This window comes from Mugil cephalus, chromosome 18 (genome assembly GCF_022458985.1).
Source record: "Mugil cephalus isolate CIBA_MC_2020 chromosome 18, CIBA_Mcephalus_1.1, whole genome shotgun sequence".
In the NCBI taxonomy this organism is placed as follows: domain Eukaryota; kingdom Metazoa; phylum Chordata; class Actinopteri; order Mugiliformes; family Mugilidae; genus Mugil; species Mugil cephalus.
Window position 1 is genome coordinate 4,175,606 of NC_061787.1, and position 21,862 is coordinate 4,197,467.

General features: G+C 40.3%; 1 protein-coding gene across 4 annotated transcripts in view; it reads right to left on the reverse strand.

The window, feature by feature from the left end:
* pola1 (polymerase (DNA directed), alpha 1) overlaps positions 1–21,862 on the reverse strand; it is a 68,640-nt gene that overhangs the window by 42,475 nt on the left and 4,303 nt on the right. For all 4 annotated transcript variants that reach the window (XM_047568622.1, XM_047568621.1, XM_047568620.1 and 1 more), the window contains exons 9-26: positions 21,617–21,785; positions 20,520–20,692; positions 19,639–19,751; positions 18,509–18,622; positions 18,337–18,411; positions 18,094–18,232; positions 17,026–17,180; positions 16,838–16,922; positions 16,630–16,691; positions 16,238–16,327; positions 15,939–16,055; positions 15,663–15,838; positions 15,451–15,580; positions 14,361–14,480; positions 14,131–14,221; positions 13,919–14,043; positions 13,688–13,837; positions 12,342–12,464 (exon numbers count right to left, since the gene is read on the reverse strand). In XM_047568622.1, the coding sequence (XP_047424578.1) occupies positions 12,342–12,464; positions 13,688–13,837; positions 13,919–14,043; positions 14,131–14,221; positions 14,361–14,480; positions 15,451–15,580; positions 15,663–15,838; positions 15,939–16,055; positions 16,238–16,327; positions 16,630–16,691; positions 16,838–16,922; positions 17,026–17,180; positions 18,094–18,232; positions 18,337–18,411; positions 18,509–18,622; positions 19,639–19,751; positions 20,520–20,692; positions 21,617–21,785 (2,207 nt within the window). The remainder of the gene's footprint in view (positions 1–12,341; positions 12,465–13,687; positions 13,838–13,918; positions 14,044–14,130; positions 14,222–14,360; positions 14,481–15,450; positions 15,581–15,662; positions 15,839–15,938; positions 16,056–16,237; positions 16,328–16,629; positions 16,692–16,837; positions 16,923–17,025; positions 17,181–18,093; positions 18,233–18,336; positions 18,412–18,508; positions 18,623–19,638; positions 19,752–20,519; positions 20,693–21,616; positions 21,786–21,862) is intronic.

Sequence of the window (21,862 nt, forward strand, 5' to 3'; positions counted from 1 at the left end):
ATGTCTTCACCCCGATGACTGGTCTCGTCACCACCAGTGCGTGCCGCTCATTCTGGGCCAAACAACTGAAAAAACTTGATATCGTGCGATTCCCTTCAGAAAAGACAATCCAGCCTCATTCTCCTCCTTCTCAAACCTGTCAATCACCTCTCAGCTCTACCTGTAAAACAAGTCCTACGGTTTTAATTTGCAGAATCGTCATTTCTGAGCATGCTAATCTGTTTTTCTAATCACTCAATATCCACATCCTGTCAAATTAAATCTCACTAAACATTTAAAATCTGTTAAAATCTTCTAATTATCCCCTCGTCGTTCCTTGGTTTTAATACAGTGTAATTAGACTGGACAGAAACTGAGCAGCTCCCGTAGTGTGAAGGATCAGAATCCATTTGTAGTGCTAATCCTTCCTCATTGGGCCAGAATACAGGTGATGTATCCGTAAATGTACAGTGTGCACATACACTCGGCTGCCAAAACATTAGGTACACTAGTGACTCCACTGTAATGCAACAGTTGTGCACTAAATTTCCTTTTGTGACTTTTATCACAGCGTTCAGTTCATACAATTCAATTTAACACAGGGCTTCAAGTAAAAAAAATAAATAAATAAAAATAAAAAATCCACAGCCTGAACTGAACTTATTTTTTTATTAAGCTAATTAATAATTAATTTGAGGAACTATTTGATTTATTAATTTAATGCAGTTTCAATTTAAAGGTTTTTTGCAGTGCACCAGTAAACTGTAGATCATACTATAACTCTAAATTGCAAAATTTTCATCCTAACATTTAATGTTAGTTATTTTTATTACTGTTTTTAAGTCTTTTGTTTGTAGTTAGGACAAATTCTCCTGGCTTCATAAATTTACTCTCGTTCTTTCTGACAAAATTGACTTCGATGGAACAAACTCGGTCTTGGGTGATGCCTTCATTCAAGTTACAGGTCAACTTGGAGAAGAATATGTTTGGTATATTGTCACCGTTTGCTGAACATTAAAATACGTGCAGCAGCTATTCATTTTTATGTTAGAGTTTAGATATTCAGGGATATTTTTTTCCTGAATGCAGCATCAACTGCAGCTGGATCTCAACCAAGTTTTGCGAGACCCGCCCTACTTCTGATTGGCTCGTGATGTTAGTTTAGTTTAGAGAGGGAAAGTTACCTCACTCTCTTCCCTTTGGTAGATGAACTCAATTGGCGGCTCCAACCTGACAATGTCTCGCATCAACAAGTTTTTTTGGTTTGTTTTTTTTTTTTGTAAGTTTTGATCCGGCACAGTGCCGGGATACTTGAAGCCCTGTCAACAGTACGACCAACCACAGCCTGCACAATGAAAACACGGCTGAATAAACAGCTCTCAGTTATTTTACACTAATAACCATAATCTTTATGAAGACTTAATGCAGTACTGTTGCATTGAAATGTATTTGTTTCCAACGCGTTTCCCTAAAGAACTGACAGGTGTGAGTGCATCGCCTTTATGCTTCTTTCTTCGTAACCGCATTCACACCTCAAGTGATTTAAACTATTGCCTTTAAAGTTCAAGATGTAGTTCACACAACTGTGACCTATTCGATCTTACCAGATTTATGCTCCTGTAAATCTGCCCCCGTACGTCTGTACCTCCCAGCGTCGTGGCTCGACATACCCTCGACGCTCCTGAAAAGGCGACTACATGACGAGGAGATGCAGACTCCAGCAGCTGAAACGCGTTTCCTCCTCTAAGTCTCTCAGTGGCCGGACAAGCACAGGAAATTTCCTCTACAAATCGTTGTTTAACACTTATTAGCTATTTTTAAATTACACGACGGCGACGCTTCAGGTTGAATCCTTTCTCTATGGAACTTCCCACAGGATAAATAAAGTATCTATCCATCTATTCAACCATCTATAAACAGCGCCAGGCATCAAACGAAACATTAAATCATTTTACATGCAGAAAACTTGCAACCGATATCAGATTCAAGACGCTGCAGCTTCAGTTTTTTTTTTTTTTCTTTTCCTCCAGGCGTACTAAGTTTGGATTCGACATTTCAAGTGTGAAGGCCGCGCAGAGTTCTCATACTACTGCAGTATTTCAACACTGAAGTGCACATCTTACAGGTGACATTTCTCCTTTGTGCTGCCCTTTTTCTAAAGCCTAAACCCACCACCCAACAGATCTGCCTCGGGACTTTGCGCACGGTGACTTCGTGGCACCAGAAGATGCAGTTTTGGTTAAGTGGTGTCGTCGTAGCCTGTGACGATCAAAGCTGCCACAAAGTGACCAAGAGAAACAACTACAGCAGCACAAGTCCGTGACAAATAACAAGTCCTGTCCAGCTGACCGGTGCAGACGAGTAAATACAGACAACGTCAAGCTGGATGTGGAGTTTCTTTCTACAAACACACATTATTTAATATCTCACTGTAAAAGGCTCCAACCTTCACAGCTTGTGATCTCCTTCTAATTCATATCGGAACCTGTGTGCTCATGTGCACATGAGTCGAGCCACTTAGTTATCGCACCCCCGTTAGGCTAATTGATGAAGTGGTTCAGAGTATTTGAATCCACATCCTCCTTTTTTTTTTTTTTTTTTTGCACCGTGATATGCCTCAGGCTTTCTGCAGGTTTGAACAAATTAAATTTGAGATTTTTAAGACCTTTTTAAGACTATTATGGGTTAAATTTAGGACCTGCATGCACCATTCACGGCCATTTCTTACCTGTAATTATTCCGGTCATTGCACCAATGTATACTTCCATTTTTTTTTATTTTTTCTAACTTGTATTTATTGCCAAGTTAACATTTATTTAATGTCATGTGGCGCTGATACACCAGGTAAAATTCCTGATTCTGAAGTACAAAAGACCCAGAATTAATTTATTATTATTCAACTATCATCACCTGACAAGCCCCTAGAGGTTTATTGGGTTTCTCCTGACATATATCTAACTTTTCTACTAAAGTATGTTGCTTTTATTTTATGATCTTCTAACTTCTTTATATGCTAAATATAATTAATCTGGACCTGGTCTCATATGGGGACATTTTCGGTTTTGTTGTAGCTTATTCTGCTTCATTTAAACCTATTGTCCTCGTTAGTGGACACTTTAGTCTGCCATCTAGTGGTGGCAAAGAGTCAATACACTAGTCGGTAAAAACATAGCAGCGTGTATTTCATCGGGTTCATTCTACAGACGATCACAGCAACAAAACCCCAACAAATTCTACGATTAAAACGTATTTATTTATGTTTTCTAACCTTTATAGTTTGATATGACGCACAAATGTAACAAATTTTATCAATAGCAACAAGCTACAAACTCGCTAATTATCAAGTGCTCGATTCATTTTCTCAGCCATGTTCAGGTATTAAAATAAACTTTTGTCACACATTGGGTGACTTTATTATTACATATATTATTACAATGTAAATAATCCCAGTGTCCACATATGAGGACATTTTTTTCAAAAACCATCCTGTTGAAAGATGATGCTAAGTTTTTATACGTCCTACTGATCCTTGGAGAAATTAAAAATGCAGAGCAAATAAAAGTTCGGGTCTCAGAGGGTTCATTTTAGACTTTTTAAGACTCATCATCAGAAAAACCCTGAAACAGACGAATAAACAAGTTGCAAAGCTCATCAGAAGTAGCCGAGATATTACCCCCCCCCCCCCGCCCCATTTTGAAACCCTACACACACACACACACACACAAACGCACACATCATTCACCCCTCTGCTGATCAGTAGATCAGAAGCGGCGTGTTAAACCTCAGTGTGGCAGAGGGCCCTTGTAAAAAGAGCCTGCGGCACCAGTGACGATTGTTTTGAAAAGCACTCAGCTGAAAAGCATTTTGGGATGACAGTCGGCCGACTGAAATAGCACCTGTGGAGGAACACACCGCTGTCAGAGCTGGGGGGGCATGGGTGCACGTACACACACCCTTTCCCTTACACAATCTCACACACAAAGATGCGTAAAAGATTTATAGCCTCTCGTGTGCAAACACCTCCACACACACACACACACACACATGAAAATCCCTCTTTCACCAAAATGATTTCCTCACATGTAAGAATGCATGACTGCAAAACACACACACCACACACACACCACACACACACACACCTGTCCTGGCAGATGCCACAGTTGTGTTCTCATGTCTGCTGCGGGGAAGGTCAATCTGCTGTAAAGCTGCCTCTGATTTAATACAACCGGCCCCGAGATCACAAACGCCGGCGTTGATTGTAAATAACTCGACAACGACAACAATCCTCCGGTTGTCTGGTCAATTAAAATATGGTACTTCGGTAGCTGGAGAGGACGCATCCTGGTATGCCGCTGCATTTGCTCTGGCACAGGCAAAGGAGTCCCAGATGAATTTTTAACATGCTGTCAGGCAAATAAGTAACGTACGTGTAGACAGTCAACAGGGCCCTTTAAGTTGTGATATTTGGGAGCGCAGGCAAACGGACGGCTCAGCAAGATGGAATTACCTCCGTCATTCATCAGCTTTAATGTCATGCAGTGATATACTTCCAATAAATCTATTCTGAACCCAACCTTAAATATCACGCCTCCACTGTACGTTACAGCTCAGTAATGCTCGGTTAATCTGAGTTACAGCTCTGGCCATTTAAATAAAACGCCTCCATGTTGTGACAGTACATCCTTAACCAGCTAGATGACAAGAATCAAAAGATCAGAGAGGAAAAAGATTATTAGATTTAGATTACAAAGAGATAAGTCATGAGGCCTAAAGCCTTTTTTCCTAATAGACGTCTTAAACTTCAACAGGTTCTCTCTGAACTTGGAAAATCTGCTTTTATTTTTTGTGCACCAACAGCATGGACACTCCTGGACATTTTAAGACAAACCACCTCACTTCAGTGTCCACCAGACATTAGCCAGTTCACTGACTAATGTCTCCTAATGTTTTTTTTTTTCCCCAAGTTGTTGTACCTCGACTTCATTCCAAATGAGAGAAACCTCAATGGTTTTTGAGAATTAAAGGAAGACGAAGAAGAAGAAGACGGAGGAGCAGAAGCAGAAACAGGAGAAGTAGAAGAAGAAAAAGAACAAGCAGAAGAAGAAGAAGCAGAAACAGAAGAAGTAGAAGAAGAAGAAAAAGAACAAGCAGAAGAAGAAGAAGCAGAAACAGAAGAAGTAGAAGAAGAAGAAAAAGAACAAGCAGAAGAAGAAGAGGAAAAAGAAGATGATGATGAAGAAGAAAAGAAGAAGGAAGAAGAATGAAGAAGAAGAAGAAGAAGAAGAAGAAGAAGAAGAAGAAGAAGAAGAAGAAGAATGCAACGACTTGCAAACATCTTCAATGACGTCACTTACATCAATACTTTGGCGAGTGTGTAATACACCGGCACGTTGTAATTCGCTCCTCTCAATAAAAGTGTCGGACTTTCGAACAGAACAAGTTTAGTAAAACCACCAACTAAAAGTAGAGATCAACGGAGAAGATCGCGGACTTCTCGACACAGAACAAAGTTTTAGTAAAAAACCACCAACTCTAAAGTAGACGTCCGTCAACGGAGAAGATCCGCCGGCTTTCTAAACCCAAAACAAAGTGAGAGTAGCATTAAAGTGAGTTTTGTGTGGTTGTTGGTTGTTGGTCAGAGGCTCGGAGGCATCGTCGTGTCATTAGAGTTTCTGACAAGAACTCAACACAGACTCTCTAGAGTTGGTGGCAGCGTGTATGGAGTTAATGGTTTCTGGTGCATTCGCAGGTTTTAAGAAGTTTGTATTGATCTAATTTCCATTAACTCTAAGTGGGTGTCAGCAGCCTTCAGTAGATAAATAAAAGATGTCACATACTCCGCAGGAAGTTTGTTCTCGCAGCTTGTTTTTGACACATTAACCGGGCAGAACGTTTTTTCTCGTTTTGTGTATGACAACTATTTTGTGATTGGTCAGAAATTGGAAGTGGGCGTGGTTAATGCGTAAAAGCAGGACCTCTTTAAGTAAAAATGATTCTTGTCATCTATCTCTTGCATTGTCCGGAGTTTGGCACTTCGTAGAGTATAAATGATCTGGCCTGAACGAACTGTTTTCTATGTAACGAGCTTAATACAGTAACTTCCTCTAGTTGCAGGTAAGTATCCGGCCAGCAGCCATTTGGATTTCAAGTGAGCATCACTCACAAGTGTTCCAGGTTAAGATCTGATTGACTGCCATTATTAAGGATAACGCTTGGAAATAAAAAAGCACCGTAAGCAATGTTAAAATATTCCGTCCTTGTACATTTTAGTAGGATTCTGTCATTAAAAGCCGTATATGGTTGAGTTAATTTGTAAAATCAATGGTGCATTTATTTACCTTTATCACTGTAGATGGCATAGAAACGTCCAGGGTTGGTGTTATATTCATAAAACAGCGATGTTCTCGGCTTTTGGGGCAGTGGTAGAGATACATTAGCTGTTAAAACATTCTTATTTCCATATGGATCTGAACGAACCAGCGTCCTCATATGGGGACATTGGGTTTGTAGGTTTGTTGCAGCTCATTCTGCTTTATTTAGTCCTGTTGTCCTCATAAGGAGACACTTTTGTCTGCTGTGTACTGGTAGTGAAGAGTCAGTAGACTTATTTATTTATGCTTATTAACTTTTCTAGTTTGATAGGACATGAAAATTTTGACAAATTCACGAGTACTCGTTTGAGGACGTTGGGATTTTATCGTCTCAAGTTCTACTTTTGCAACAGTTTTATATTTTGGTTACACATTGGTGACTTAAATTGTAACATACAGTGAAATTAAGCCTGTGTCCACCTCATTTTCTTCCAGTTCAAAAGATAATGGTTATTTTTTTTCCTCCCAATCCGAAACACCTGAACGTCTAAATCTTAAATGAATTAAGATGCATTCCAAACAAATGCTTGTGTCTCAGGAGGTTAAAGATTGACTCGCCAGCGACTGAACAGGCCCCTAAACTCTTCACCATTTAAAACTGAAAACACAACTTTGATGATGTTGAAACATATTCAAGACACTTGAAACCAGTCCAGCTGCTTTTGTTTTAGCTTTGTTTTTAGATACACAGCGACCTGTGTGACAAAAAGTTAAATCATACAACTAATATCTTCCCTAATTAACGACAGAATATATTGAACAACATGGTTCCTCATGAGGTTCACTGGGTTCAAAATGGGTTCTCCATTCACAGATAATATGTCAGAAATGATCACGCTCGAATAAAAGTTTGAAAGTTTATCTATGATCTAGTATTTAGAAAAACGATTGTTACTGCCCCAAAAAGTATTAATTATTACAACATCACAGATGTACACAAGTAAATTAGAGGGTCTTGTTTGTTGGAGCATAACAAGAAAACTTTTTTTTTATCCAAACTAAACATGTAAATAACCCTCCTTACCAAGCCAGTGAAAACCATTTTCTAATTATCCACTCATTTACGACGCTATCAGTGGCCCTGATAACGACCCCAGGTGTCAGATCAGTCCATTATCAATCATAATCCCTGTCATTAGCTCGGTCTCACATGGCCTCATTAGTGTGTGTTACCAAAGTCACAGTTTGAATTCTGAAATCTTGTCCCGTCCGCTTGTCAGCCGTCACAGACAAGCTAATGTCGCCAAAATAGCAGCGCCGCTCCCATGTGACTATTTGTTAAGCCCACTCCTATCAGGAGTAAAGCCAGCTCTTTAAGGGGACTACGGGACCATGGAAACATTGCGGACCTCATTTCCCCAGACACACCAGCTTATGTGCTCTTACGTCTAATTCAGGGAAATGTAAAAATGACCCCGGGCAGAGCAGCAGAAACAGAAGCAGCGGGGGAAGCGGGAGGGCTGAATGAAAGAAATGGGGGCAACAATATTTCCTCACTCGTTTCATCACAGCACTTGACGGACGCGGGCCACAAACGGGATATGATCGGGCGGTTTGGGTATTCCCGCGTCTAATTCCGGGAAATGATTTGTGATTCTTGAGACAAGGAGGATGACACAGAACCTGAACGACAGGCACCAGGGGCAACAACATTTACTTAGACTTCATTACAGCCGACACGCACCCTCGCACACATGTACGTGCAAAGGGGGGTTTAACCTAAACCAAACTCTGACCTCTCCGCACCCTCCGGCTCTGTTACACAAGCCCGCTCCTATCCTTCACTCCGCATGCCATCCAATAATGTCAACTACGAGCTCCTGTCAGGCTGTTTTTAAACACAAGGACAGAGACTCAATTACAGCAGGACGGCTTTCGGGAGTCGTCCTCCAATCCCGAGACACACGCACCTGCTAATGGCCGTCAGATTCGCCGGCCAAGGGGCCAAAGGTTGAACCAATCTGCGATCCGAAACAATCAGCAGCTTCCAGCGGCCTGTGCTGTTAACTTTAGTCGATTAAGAGGAACATAAACACACTAACACACGCCCTAAAAATAAAAAGAGACAACTTTTAATTTGGCGTGACCAAAGATGGTGTCCATTTTCAGGACTAATGCTCCATAATGAAACGGCCATCTCGTTAAAGGCTTCTTATACACACACACATATATCTATATATATATATATATATATGTGTGTTGTGCTAGAGCAGTGCCTTGAAGCTGATTTTATGGTGCGTTTCTCTATTTCCACGGACGCAACGTTAAGCCAAACACGAGAAATTAACACCAGCAAGAGGAAATGCCCTTCAGATTTTCCTGAAACTGATCCGCGGGGCTTAATTCCCCCCCCCATTTGTTCCTGCTAATTCTCCCCCTTTGTCTGAGTTGATTTCAGAGATCCACCAGCCGGCGGTCAGCAGCACATTAAAAGTCTTCCTGGTGTGACAAATGCATTTATCAGCCTATTATAACCACATGCGTTATAAGTTGCCCGTGTTTCATGCATCTATCCGTCTCCCTGCGCCCAACTGTTCTCTGGCCAACATACAAAAGAACCCAAAATAACGCAGAGGGGTTGAGGGGGACATCAATCTGTGGTGGACCCTCGGCTGTGTAATCCAAAACCTTCACCTTCCTCTTAATACCCACCACCCCCCCCACCACCACCACCACCACCCTTAATACCCACACATACCAGGACAGAGCAGGGCCACAACAAATGGTCCCCCGACAAAGGGCAGAGTTCGGCCAGTAGCACTTGTGCGCGCACACAAATGGGTATTAACACAAACACACACACACCGGGCACATAGATTCGAGATAGCGCGAGGGGGGAAGACGTAACGCACACGTAAAGAGTCCGAACGGGGAGATAAGTGGGGGCATTCCCCTCTTAAGTTGGCAAATTTGATGAGAAGAGCCACAGCCAAGGGTCTGTCAACCCCCTCTAAGCCTCCAACATCTGAACCCTCCCAGAGCCGCGAAAAAACCACTGTGGACCCCCCGGGCCTGACCCGTTACGCCACATGGGGGGGGGGGGCTATGGGTGGTGGTGGTGGTGGTGGGATGGGGGTGGTGGTGGGGGGGGTTAGGCCTCAATTTAAAACGAGAGTGAGAGAAAGATGAGAGCTCGGCCAATCAGTAAATACAGAGAACACATGCACATTCGCTCCGGACACTCGTCCAAACAGATGATGGGAACGCGGTGGAGGGGGGGGTGGAGGGTGGGGGGGGTTGGATTTACACCGCGGACAGAGTAGTGATCAGTGTACGTGTTACAATTATAAAAATAAAAAGCCTCCTAAATCATGAGATGAAAGGAGAGTGCAAATGTGACGATTAAAATGGGGGCGGGAGTGCAAGCGGCAATACCCACAAATACACTAGAAACCCGGCTATAAACGCCAGCTGGCTTTTCTGGCTCGCTGCTGTCGGAAACTACCAAGAACTACTTGGCTTACGGTCTTTTGACTTTTGAGCTTCGCACAAATTCAGTGAAACTCGGCCATTTTGTTCATACGACCGCTGCCTGCAGTCAGAGATTAACCGGCTCGGTACTAGAAACAGCGTTATCCTCAGTTTTACTTAAACATAATAATAAAAAAAATAAAAAAGGGTATTTAGCTAAATACTAGAACTACTTCACTGCTGTACTTATGTACTAAAACGCTGTATACGTACTCTTACTTTGTTCGTATTTTTGATGAGTTTCATTCTTTTACTACGATACATTGTTACAATTGACCTTTCGCGAAACCCCGCCCCCAAACCGTCATTGTCCAATCGTACATCCTAGCAACCGTTGCTATGTAAACAAGCTGCCATAAACCTCCGACAAAGCTAAACGGTGAAGCTGTGCGCTTGTGGCATGTGTTAGGGAGTTTCACAAAGCCGAAAACACACAACAGGAGCCGTGGATCAAACCGCGCTGAAGCTAAATCTCAAGCAAATAAACAAAGTAGCTAGATAACGTCGAGCTAGCTACCAATCCAAAGTTGTTAGCTAGCTCATTTCATTTGGGTTTTGACCAACTCTCTTTCAATAATTGTAAATCTCCGTGGTCTAACAATCAAAGAGGACAAACATCGGGTTTTAAAAAGCGGCGGTAACATTTTTCATTAGCAAACAACGTAATTAGCTTCACATGCTACGCGAGTTGACTTTTTTAGGGTTAAATTACAGAGTGGTGTGTATGTGGAGGGTCTGAGGTGGAGGCGGCTTTGGGGAGCAAAAGGAAAAACAACGCAAGGAAAACGTTGCTTGAAACGTGCAAGAATATAATATTATGAGACCGTGGTGAAGTAAATTAATAGTGTTAATTCTGTATAGAAAACCCTGAACATACGTTTACAAGAGGTAGCAGAATTTTCATTCATATCCATTTTAGAGATATTTGTGGCTCAGCTACAGTTGCAAAATGTATTTTCTCCAAATAATATATTAGAGTTTCTGCAGCTTTGAACTTTAAGGCCTTTTTAAAACCTCTAATGGGGAACAGAAACATAACAGGCCGAGGCCAGAGGGGGTCAACTTGCAAAGAAATGTAATTTAAGACTTTTTTAAGGCCTTAAATTGGGATTATTAAATTTAAGACTCTGCATTAACCCTGATATATGCAGCCTATGAAGTAAAAAAATAACACTATACAGCGTTTTGGTTTATTACCTTAAGGAAACTATGTGTGAATACGCTATAAATAAGGTGATTTAGCCGCAAAACGTCTCCATTTCAAAGAATGGTAATGTAGCCTACTTCTCGCCTCAGACGGCTGATGCTTCCTGGATAAAGCGAAGCAAGTGGGAGGTAAAATGTAATTAACCCATCCACCTCTGGCTGCTGACAGATACAAGCTACCAGATACAGGCAGCGAGAGAAACTCCCACCTGCAGCAGCGAATCCAACGCACAACTTTAACAATGTAGCTCCGTCAGCCCCGAACAACGGGCATGACTGCAGGCACGAACGGACCGACAAAATAACAAACACGCACAGTGAGTTACTGCCCTGCCCTCTATTAGGGAGCACAATGAGCGTGTAAGGGGATCTTAATGAAGGAGTCCCCCGAGGCAAAGCCCGATGCCTCTGCTGAGGACTTGTACTGTTAGAGCTCATTAAACGAACACGAGTACAACCACTGACATAGTGGGAGAGTGTGAGTGTGTGCGGTGTTCGGTTACAATACCAGCTTTAGCTGTTTATGTCATGCAGTACACATGCTGCTTTGCACCAATTTATTAAGCGTGCAGTGCCCGCGTCGTTCCACCCCGGAGTGTTAAAAGAAGTCCGTACTCCGTCAGAGTCCACACGGACGCAGTGCGAGTTTTTTTAACGTGTGCACCCCCTGTGGCATTTTACTTATTGGTTAATACTCGCGCGGCGTTATTGATAACGCAGACGTTAGAAACAGGTTCTCTTGTCCCGACTATTTAGAGCGGAGGAGGTGAAGCGGGTGAATGGGATGAAATATGGAGCGAGAGAATGGGTGAGAAATGTGAGACGGGAGGAAGCCAAAAAGGTAACGAGGAGAAGTCAGAAAGGAAAGAGGATCGAGGGAGGAGAGGCGCTCGGCGTGGAAGGTGATGCAGCAGTGCCCTCTTGTGGATGAAAATGGGAGCAATTACTTTTATTACTCTGGCGACTCTTAAGTCAAACGTGTCAAACATACGGCTCCTGGGCTAAAAAGCAGAGCACTAGATGATTTGCATGAATTTGCAAAGTGCAAAAAATCAGCGAAACTAACTGCTATTCCTAATTTGTCCAGCCAGGACAGTAACGTGTCCAAATTACACTTTTTCTTCTCTGCACTAAAACAAATGGTAAAAATCTGGAGTTGTCGCTACTTTTAGGTTATTATTCTGTTTTCTTTAGATCAAATTGGCCTGAACGTGGTGTCGGATAAAAGCGAGCGTGTTTGTGTGTAAAGTATTGTTTATGTTTATGTTTGACCGTTAACATGCGTTAATGCCCCGGTGTGGACGCTCGACTCACCTCTCTGCCCTTGTGCGTGACCAGGGCGGCGAGCGGTTTGGCGTAGAAGCGGCTGTAGCTGAACCCCAGGCAGCCGTACATACTGTTGGCGGTGAGTTTCAGAGCCTTCTGACGAATGTCGTACTGAGGAACAAAAGAGAAAAACATATTTTAGCAAACAGATAAAAAAAAAAAAAAAGTAACTTCACATAGATTTGATGCATCAGGTGTTTTTCCCAATGGAAAATTACTTTTGTTTAGAGATACTTCTAAGTATCTGCAACCTGCAAGTGCACAATTCCTATTATGACTACTGCCATCCTGCACAGACCACACCTTCAACTTTCTACCGTACCGAGCCAACAATAATAATAATAATAATAATAATAATAATAATAATAACAATAATAATAATAAAACAATAAAGTTGAAGACGTGGTCTGTGCAGGATGGCAGGAGTCACCTATGAGCCACCACAGAGTCACCTGCAGGTTGGAGGTTCTCGCGGGACTTAAAAGTATCTCAATAATTCAGGAAAAGAATTAACCCCAAAAAACAGGAGGGAAAATTACCATGAAAAACAAGGAAGGTGGTGAAAAATCAGAGAAACAGGAAAAACAAACCAAAAAAATAAATAAATTACTCAGAAAAAGAAAAAAAAAATACCTGGAAAAACAAACAAACAAAAACACATAGAAAAAACTGAAGAAGAAAAAACTTGGAAAAACAAAAAAATATATAAATTACACAGAAAAAAATCCTTAAATGAAATAACTCAGGAAAAAAATACTCATAAATAAAAACAGGAAAACAAACCAAAACAAAATATAAATAAATTATTCATAAAAACAGGAAAAAATTACTCCAAAATAAAAATAAATTAAAAAAAATTACTCATAAAATAACCAAAAATAAATAAATAAATTACTCATAAAAACAGGAAAAAATTACTCCAAAATAAAAATAAATAAATAAAAACTACTCATAAAATAAACCAAAATAAAAGTAAATAAATTAGTCAGAAAAACAAACAAAAAAATAAACTACTTTGTATAAACTCCATATAAAAATGTTCAGTCAACTGTACAGTTTAGTTTAGTCTGGAACCACCACTTCTCCTTTTACTACCACTTTTTATTTTCCACTGTTGCAGCTCTTTTGCACAGACATGCACGTTTATACAGTCTTATATATTATTACCAATCTTCCATTTTCACTCCTCTTACTGCTTCTAATACTTATGTGGACGTCTGTGTGTGTTTCTGTACCAGCTTCTGTTCTATTCTACGTCTGTTAGTGTGAGTGCATGTAGCTACTACACAGACCTCCCCAGCATCTAAAACCCCGACGTTCTTCTCTGTCAGTACCTGCATGTAGAGGTCCGGGTTGATGTCCTGCTGCTTCATGAGCTGCTTGACCTGTTTACGCCGTTCCACCAGCTTCCTGATTTCCTTGGGCAGGATTCCCATTTCCAGGTCCGAGTCTGGAATCTCAGGAATCTCCTCGGCCTCGTCCACCTGTTACCAAGGAAACACAAGAGTTTTTATGAATGAATGACTATTAATTCATGGATGCATCGTACATACACACACACACACCTCATTCTTCTTCTGCGAGTTGTATGCCTCCCTCTGCACGGTGGTGAAGCAGATGTTGAACTCCTGGATGATTGAGGGATACAGACTGTTGAAGTCGAGCAGCAGCACAAACTTATCGTAGAAACCTGATGTACAGAAGAGAAAGAGAGATGGTGAATCATCATGAACTTTAAATGTAAAGGATGAAAAGAACAAAAAAAAACTGCTCTTACCGACTTTGGGATCCAGCACCAGACCTCCAGCATAGGCTGCTTTCTTCTTCCTCTTCCCTTTCCCTGCATCAACATCTTCTTCTCCTTCGGCCTGAGACAAAAAGAGACACAAGGACGCATGAAATGATGTTGACAGTTTCTGCAGCAGCGGCGTCGTAACGGTAAGAGTCGTCTGGAATAAGGTTGGAGGTCATTAGGTGGACAATAAAAAGATGTGTGTGTATATTTACCATCTCCATCTGGGTCTTTTTGAAGGAGGGTTTGTCAGGGACGATGTAGTTTTTGTCGTGGAAGGCGTGAAGCAGCAGGTACTCGTTCCTCTCAGCGCGGCCGCCCATCAGAGTACGAGACTAAGAAGGGAGGAGAAAATAATAACGGGGAGAAAAACATGACCAGAAAAATAATAAATAAATAAAAATAAGTCACGTGTTACAGAGTTTGCTTGGACCAGAAAGAGAGAGCAAACATTACACTAAATTTAAAGTCTCTAAGGTCGGCTTCAGAATTGATTTAAAGATCCTCTTAATGGTTTTAAAAGCTCTTAATAAAAAGTCTTTAATTACATTTTAACCAAAATGTCTCCTTCTACTATTAAGGTCAAACCTTTTTAGTCGTGCTTTGAACTTTGAACTGAGTTTTATTTACCTTTTAGTCTGATTATTCATTCATTCATTTATTAATTATTTATTATTTTATATTTTTTTTTATCTGACTTTTAACTTAATTTGAATTATTTTTATCACTTTAGTCTGACTTTTAACTTAATTTGAATTATTTTTATTATTATTTTTATATTTTTAGTCTGGTTATTTACTGAATTTTATTTATTTTACCTTTTTATTTTTTTAGTCTGACCTTTAACTTAATTTTACAAATTTTTATAATTTTAGTCTGACTTTTGAGTTAATTTTAATTATTTTTATTATTATTTTTATATATTAATTTATTTACTTTATCATTTTATAATTTTTAGTCTGACTTCTAACTAACTTTAACTTATTTTATTATTTTTACCTCTTTAGCTTTAGCTTTATTGCTTTTAATTGAATTTTATTTATTTTTATCCTTTAGGTGATTACTAAATTATAATTTGTAGTTATTTTTAAAATGTGCATGCCTGTGTGTCTGTTTACATACATATGTGGGAGAATGAAGCATCTCTTGAGTCTATTGTTTTTTAAGTTGCATCTTTTGCACGATATAAAGTTTGACTGAATTGAGCCGGTTGCATTTGAAGCATGTAATTTATTTGCACGTTACCACCATGAACAGAATGTTACGGAGGTTAAATGGCGTTAAAAGGGAAACGGCGCCCCCTACCATGACATTTCCAGCGATGTTGGTGATCTGCAGGGCGAGAGGCAGCACGTTCAGCTCACACATGATCTGCAGGATCATCTTAGCGTCTGTCCAGGTCAACTCCAGCAGGTAGAGCAGGTGAGGAGAGTCACTGATGACAAAAAAACAAAAAAACAAAACTTTAGTTCCGTCTAATGTGAACAGTAACAAGAGACGTGTGTCTTTCTAACCACCTGTAGAGGTTTTTGATGTCTTCCGGGGGCACGACGATCCTCTCCGTCTTCAGCACCTGTGCAGCGAGTTCAGTCAGATGATAACTTTTACAGCGAATCAGCTCCTTGGCCGAGATCTCCACGTCGCACACCAGGCGCCCGCAGGTGGCGCTCTTCTCTGCAAAGGATCCACGGCCCTGCACACACACACAAACACACATAAGATGTTAGACTGCTGCAGTGTGTTACAGAAACAAGAAAAAACTCTTTCGTTTTTTGTTTTTTCTGGTGTCCTACCCCCAGTTTGGGCATATTGGCCCTCCTGAGGCGTCCAATTTTAGACCAGTGTGGAACCTTGCACACATTGATCCGCTGCAGAAGAACTTCCAAGTCAAAACCAAAGATGTCGTGACCCTGCACAACAAACAAAAAGAAAGGGGGGGGCTGTTAAAACACTTGTCTCCTGACCAGAATATCTGATCAGCCACGAGAAAGAATAAACCACCATCAATGGATGAACAACAACAAAACCCACCAGCATTAGATATAAACACACACATATATAAATAATAAATAAAAATAAAAAGAGAACTCACCACAAGCACGTCAGGGTCGATCTTGTGCATCTTGGCCAGGAAGAAACCGAGCAGAGTCCGTTCTGTAGCAGCAATCTCCACCTTCCCGTTCTAACCGAGACGAAGACGCACCAATCAGTGTCTATATTCTTTAATATTTTAGTAAATGAGGACACAATGCAGCACTAATGACGTGGCCCCCGCCTTCTACTGCTCTGTGTACGGCAAATTTAATCCGTATGTGCAACATAGAAATGACAATAAAGAACTTTGAGCCTAAGGAAATTAATGGTTCGGCTTCAAACATGTACTTCTCCTGCTCCTACATGACACTTAAATAGCCCAGCGATAACCTCAGTTCTCAGCACTAATTATATATATATATATACACACACACATATATATAGATTTACCTTCTTCTTCACAGCCTCTTTGAAGTCGTACGGGTAGATGCAGTCGGCTGGTTTACTGACAACTGAGAAGACAAAAATGTTCTCATCAGAGTTTCGTCTTGAGATTGAAAAATAAAGTAAACTTCAACATCTCATATCAGTCTTCATGTCTACGTGCTTATATGTGTGAAAGGGGAATAATTTTCCACTTAATACTATAAATACTCACCACAGAAATGAGTCTGGTACGGAGGCTGAGGAGGAGCTTTATCCATGTGGAACTGATAGTGGACGAGTGCAGCGAGAGACACGATCTGCAAAGGAAGATCAGTTCGGTCATTAAAGTTCAGTGTGTTTGAGGTAAACAGAGATAAACCTCCCTCCCTCTCTGTTTCTCTCTGTTTCACTGTGCCTGACCTCGTTGTGGTGCGTCTTGGGGTTCTGGACGGTCTTGAGGCTGATGGACATGATGGTGACGGGCGGAGGAGGCAGGTCTTTGATCACAGAGACCAAGTCGCTCCTGAGAGCGAGCGCCTCCACTTTACACCAGCTGACCGGCTGGTTCATCAGCTCTAACACAAACACAGGTTACAAATCAAAACTGCACGTTAACTTCTGAATTTAAGACAGAAAGGTCTCATTTTTAACCTGTAATTTCATGTAACATGCAAATTTACAGTGTGTAAAAGGGCTTAAAGTAAGTAAAAAAAGTAAAAAAAGTAAGTAAAAACTTTACTTTTAACATTTAATATTAGTTATTACTATTTTTAAATCATTTGTTTGTTGTTCGGACACATTCTCACAGCTTCATAAATTTATCTTTCCCACAACAGGGACTTTGATGCACGATGTGTTCATGAAAACTCGGAAAATTCAGTTATCATAGCATTCACAGGTCACAGGTTAACTCTGAGGAGAAAATAATAATAATAATAATAAATATATATATATAGTCATCGTTTGCTGAACCTTAAAATATGTAAAGCAGTAATTTCAGAGTTTGACAACTCAGAGTTCATTTTTCCCCAAGTTGTCTTGAATGCAGCATCGGCCGGTTCCCAACCAAGTTTTCTAAGATCCAAGAAAAAGTCGTGTTTTCGGACGATCGTGAACAGCGACCACTTTTTCTGCACAACTGCAATAAATTTGCAATGGATCTTTTGGATTAATGTTGTTTTTTGACCCAATTTGTCCAAACTATCATCTGATGTAAATATTTACAACTTGTATTTTAAGCTGCATTTAAAATTTCTCAGTGAACTTTGCAGAATATTGCAATAATGTATCGTATCATGACTCAAGTATCGTGAAGTCCTTGTCCAATACCCACCTCTACTAGTGATGTTAGTTTGGAGAAGGAAACCTGCGTTACTGTTGAACTCATCAACAAGTTTGTTTGTTTGTTTTTTTTTAATCACGATCTAACGCCACACGTAGGGGAGATCCCTGATACTTTAAGCCCTGATATTATGTGTCTGTTCTTACGTGGTGTCTTGATATCCAGCCAACAGGGGCCTTTAATGTTGCGGCTGAGGAGGAAATGCTCCAGACTGGAGGTGTTGGTTCCAAAAATGTGGGAGAAGGTCGCCCCCTTCAGGTCAGAGGGCAGCGCTGGGAATTCAGCCTGCAAAAAAAACAAATAATTAATGTGCTTTTAACCAAAAAGACTGCAGATCTGGACTATATATATATATACATATATGTGTGTGTGTGTGTGTGTCTGCTCACAGAATATCTGACTTCCAGGTACTCGGACTGACTGGGCACATCAGGAATTTCAAAAGCATAATTCTTCTCCACTTTCTGCAGGGACAATTAAACACAAGTTAAAGACACAGCTTTTTTTAAATAAATAAATAAATCACAGTTTCCACAGTTCATATGAAGGGTCGATACCAACCTTGGACTTGAACTTCATGATCTTGAACCTCTCAGAGAGCGAGCTGAACTCTTGGTAGACGTCCATCATCCCCACAGGAGTGTCCGACACCTCCCCAGTCTTGGGGTTTGCTTTCTGTTTCAACACAAACGCCGTCGTTATCAGCTGATTCTTGCAGACATGAGCTGCGTCTTACAGCAAAAACATGATGGTAGATGGATGAAACGCTGAACATCTGGAGCCACTATGACATAAACAATGCAACTAAATACAACTGATGTCTGAAGTTTAAATGAACTAAGTAGATTTAAACTCATGTGAGGATCACTAGAAATATCTTGTGTTGCCTTTGATGAGCTTCTGACTCTGACTTGTAGAAGTAGTTTTAGTTTATTCCTCCAGACTGAACTGGTGTCATGTTTTTTTTCTACTGGATTGACGTCAGGGCTTTATAATAGTTGATTTTGTTTTACTTTAAGCCTCTTTTCCACAACGTGTAAGAAGTTTACTTGTAGTAATTGTCCATTTGGGACCAAGCTTTAACTTTGTGGCTAACGTCTGTCATTGTTTCTTCCTTTTTATGAATGGGAGGAGAAAAAAAGTTGCACGCAGACTACAATTATTACGGTAGCTGGCTGGGCTGCTATTGACATTACAGACATAATAGTTTAAATATGAATAAATATGTCAAAATAAATGAAATGAATGTAATTCAACTCTTTTTTAATCTTTAAATGTCCCCAGATTTCCACGTTAGCAGCCATCTAACCCAGGACCATGCAAACCTGTTTTACTTCTAGTTTGGGATTATTCTACAATATTTACTCACAGTAAAACACTTCATCCTTAGTCAATCTACTGCATTAATTCCTCTCTCAACCAGTAGAAAGTTGTTTATCCCCATGTGCAGCTGCAAATCATAGTTTGGCTATTTGAAGTTTTGGATCTGCATTTTTTTTTAAAGTATAAATAATCAAAGGAAAAGTAACTTGTGTCAAGTATAAAGTAGACGTCCCAACCTTTAATAACTTAAACCTGTGTCTGTAAACTTCAGACTTGAACTGAATCTGTCTACTTTCATAAATGAATTCTCCTCAGATGGGACATGGTCACAGAAACAGAACTGACTTTCAGCAGATCCTCAGACTCACGTATTCTCGGGGCAGGAGGTACATGGTTCGCTCTATGTTCTTGATGGAAACGCAGCAGCTCACGTGGAACTTGGCCGACTCGATCCACACTTTCCCAAAGAGGTAGACGACACCTAGACCACAGAAAAATTAATTAATGAATTAATTAAACTATCGGGATCAGGATGTGATCAACAAACCTGAACGGGCTCTTTAGAACAGTGCTTCCAAATCAATGAAGTCTGAAGCTAACCTAGCCTCATGCTAGCCTCATGCTAGCCTCATGCTAGCCTCATGCTAGCATCATGCTAGCCTTATGCTAGCCTCATGCTAGCCTCATGCTAGCCTTTTGCTAACCTTATGCTAGCTAGTTATCTAGACTAAAGACTCAGAAAAATAGCAGCTAGCGTCATATATACTGTGAAACTCATGTGTTCATGTAATTTATGTCCATGTAGATAAACACATTTAACTGACACGTAACTTTGGCTACATAACTTCATGGCTAGCGTGCTAATGCTATAATGATAATACTAAATAACAGTAAGACTAGTTTAATTTCAACCTTTTAACGGTGATGGATGAACAGGGAGACTGAGGAGAAGGTGAACACGGAGACTGAGGAGAAGGTAAACAAAGCTCCATGACTGATGAGGTGATTGAGCTACAAAGCATTTTACAGCTCATTTAAGATATTTAAAGGAAGTAGACGCTGGGATATTTAAGTGAGGGCCTTTTACACATTGACAGACGTTAGTTATAACATTTATAGGCCTGTTAATGGTGAAAATAAGACATTTATTTCAACACAGCACATCTACTCCATAGGGTTACACTGTAGAGCAGAGAATCTCAAGCGTAGGATCTTCTTTATGTTCACTGCAGGTTTAAATGTGCCTTACCTGGCTGGTTGTATTGATCTTCAAAGGCGTCCAACCAGTAGAAGCGGAAAACCTGCTCCCCGTCCGGTCCCTCCACCAGAGGAAGTTTGCTGGAGTCGACCAGCACCTCTGCAGGAGCTTCACTCGCTCCACCCTCATCATCTTGTCCCCAGGAGCTTTCGATTCTCCCGGATCTGGAAAAGAGGACGAGAGGGAAGATGCTGAGACTGAACTCCTGCTCACTAACTATATAAGGATTAATCATCCGTTAACGCGGGTTATACACAGGAGTCTTCAAGTTCATTTCAACACCTTCTCAATATGTTTTAATACGTCACCACCACTTTGAATTGTAACCGTTTACATCAGTGACACAAGTTCTGGCCTTTTTATTCACAATGTATCTAAATGGCACAGTTTGAAAACGCCTGGTTATACACTTAGAAAAAAAAGGGTAAAGTAACTCAGTTTTGGTCATTTTTAAATGCAAATTGAACTGAATGTAAGTACGACTTCATGCTATAATAATCTTGTGTTATCCAGATGAGATCTGCCCTCAGTTTTTTTTCTGAAGGCATCAGATAACAAAAAAAACTCAGAAGAAGCCAATAACTTTTTTTTTTTTTTTTTTTTTAACTGTGTGAGAACTTTGATTTTCTCAACAACAAAACCACTTAAAGTGATTCTGACTTTTGTGATAGAAACTTCAGAGTCTTAGCTTTCAAAAAAGAATGAGCTCTAAAACTGTTCATAAACAGCATTCAATTCACTTCGGGTCCTAAATAGGTGTTTTTCTGTAAAAAGGCCATAATGGTTTTATATATATAATGAATTTTTGTACTTTTTTGTAATATTTTCTTCCTGATTTTGCACACAATGTATTTCCATTCATTTCACTTTCCTCTAAATTTTGAAAACAATGATTTTTACCTTTGTATTTCTTTTTCTTTATGATCTTTAGTTTCATCCATCTTTCCTGCACAACTACTAACCACTTTTATACCGTTTTTAATGTTTTCTATCTTGTGCAAATAAACAAACTAATTTTATTTAATTTCATTTCACTCCCTCTTCTTACTGTGCTACTGCTGCAGAAACCAAGCAGATAAAGAACTCACAGAAGGTCTTGAGGTTCAGCTTTGGGCTCAACTTTAACTGCTGCTTTAGGTTCAGGCTCAGCATCTTCTTTCACTGCAGGTTTCTCCTCCTCCTCCTCCTCCTCCTCTTTGAGCCCAACCTCCATCGGTTCATCAAAGTCCACCCCATCGAATGCACTGGCATCGTTCACTAAGAAGCACATTAACATGAAGGTTAAACTCTGGTTTGTGTGGGAGAAAAGCACGAAAAGTTAAGAGATTCGCGAA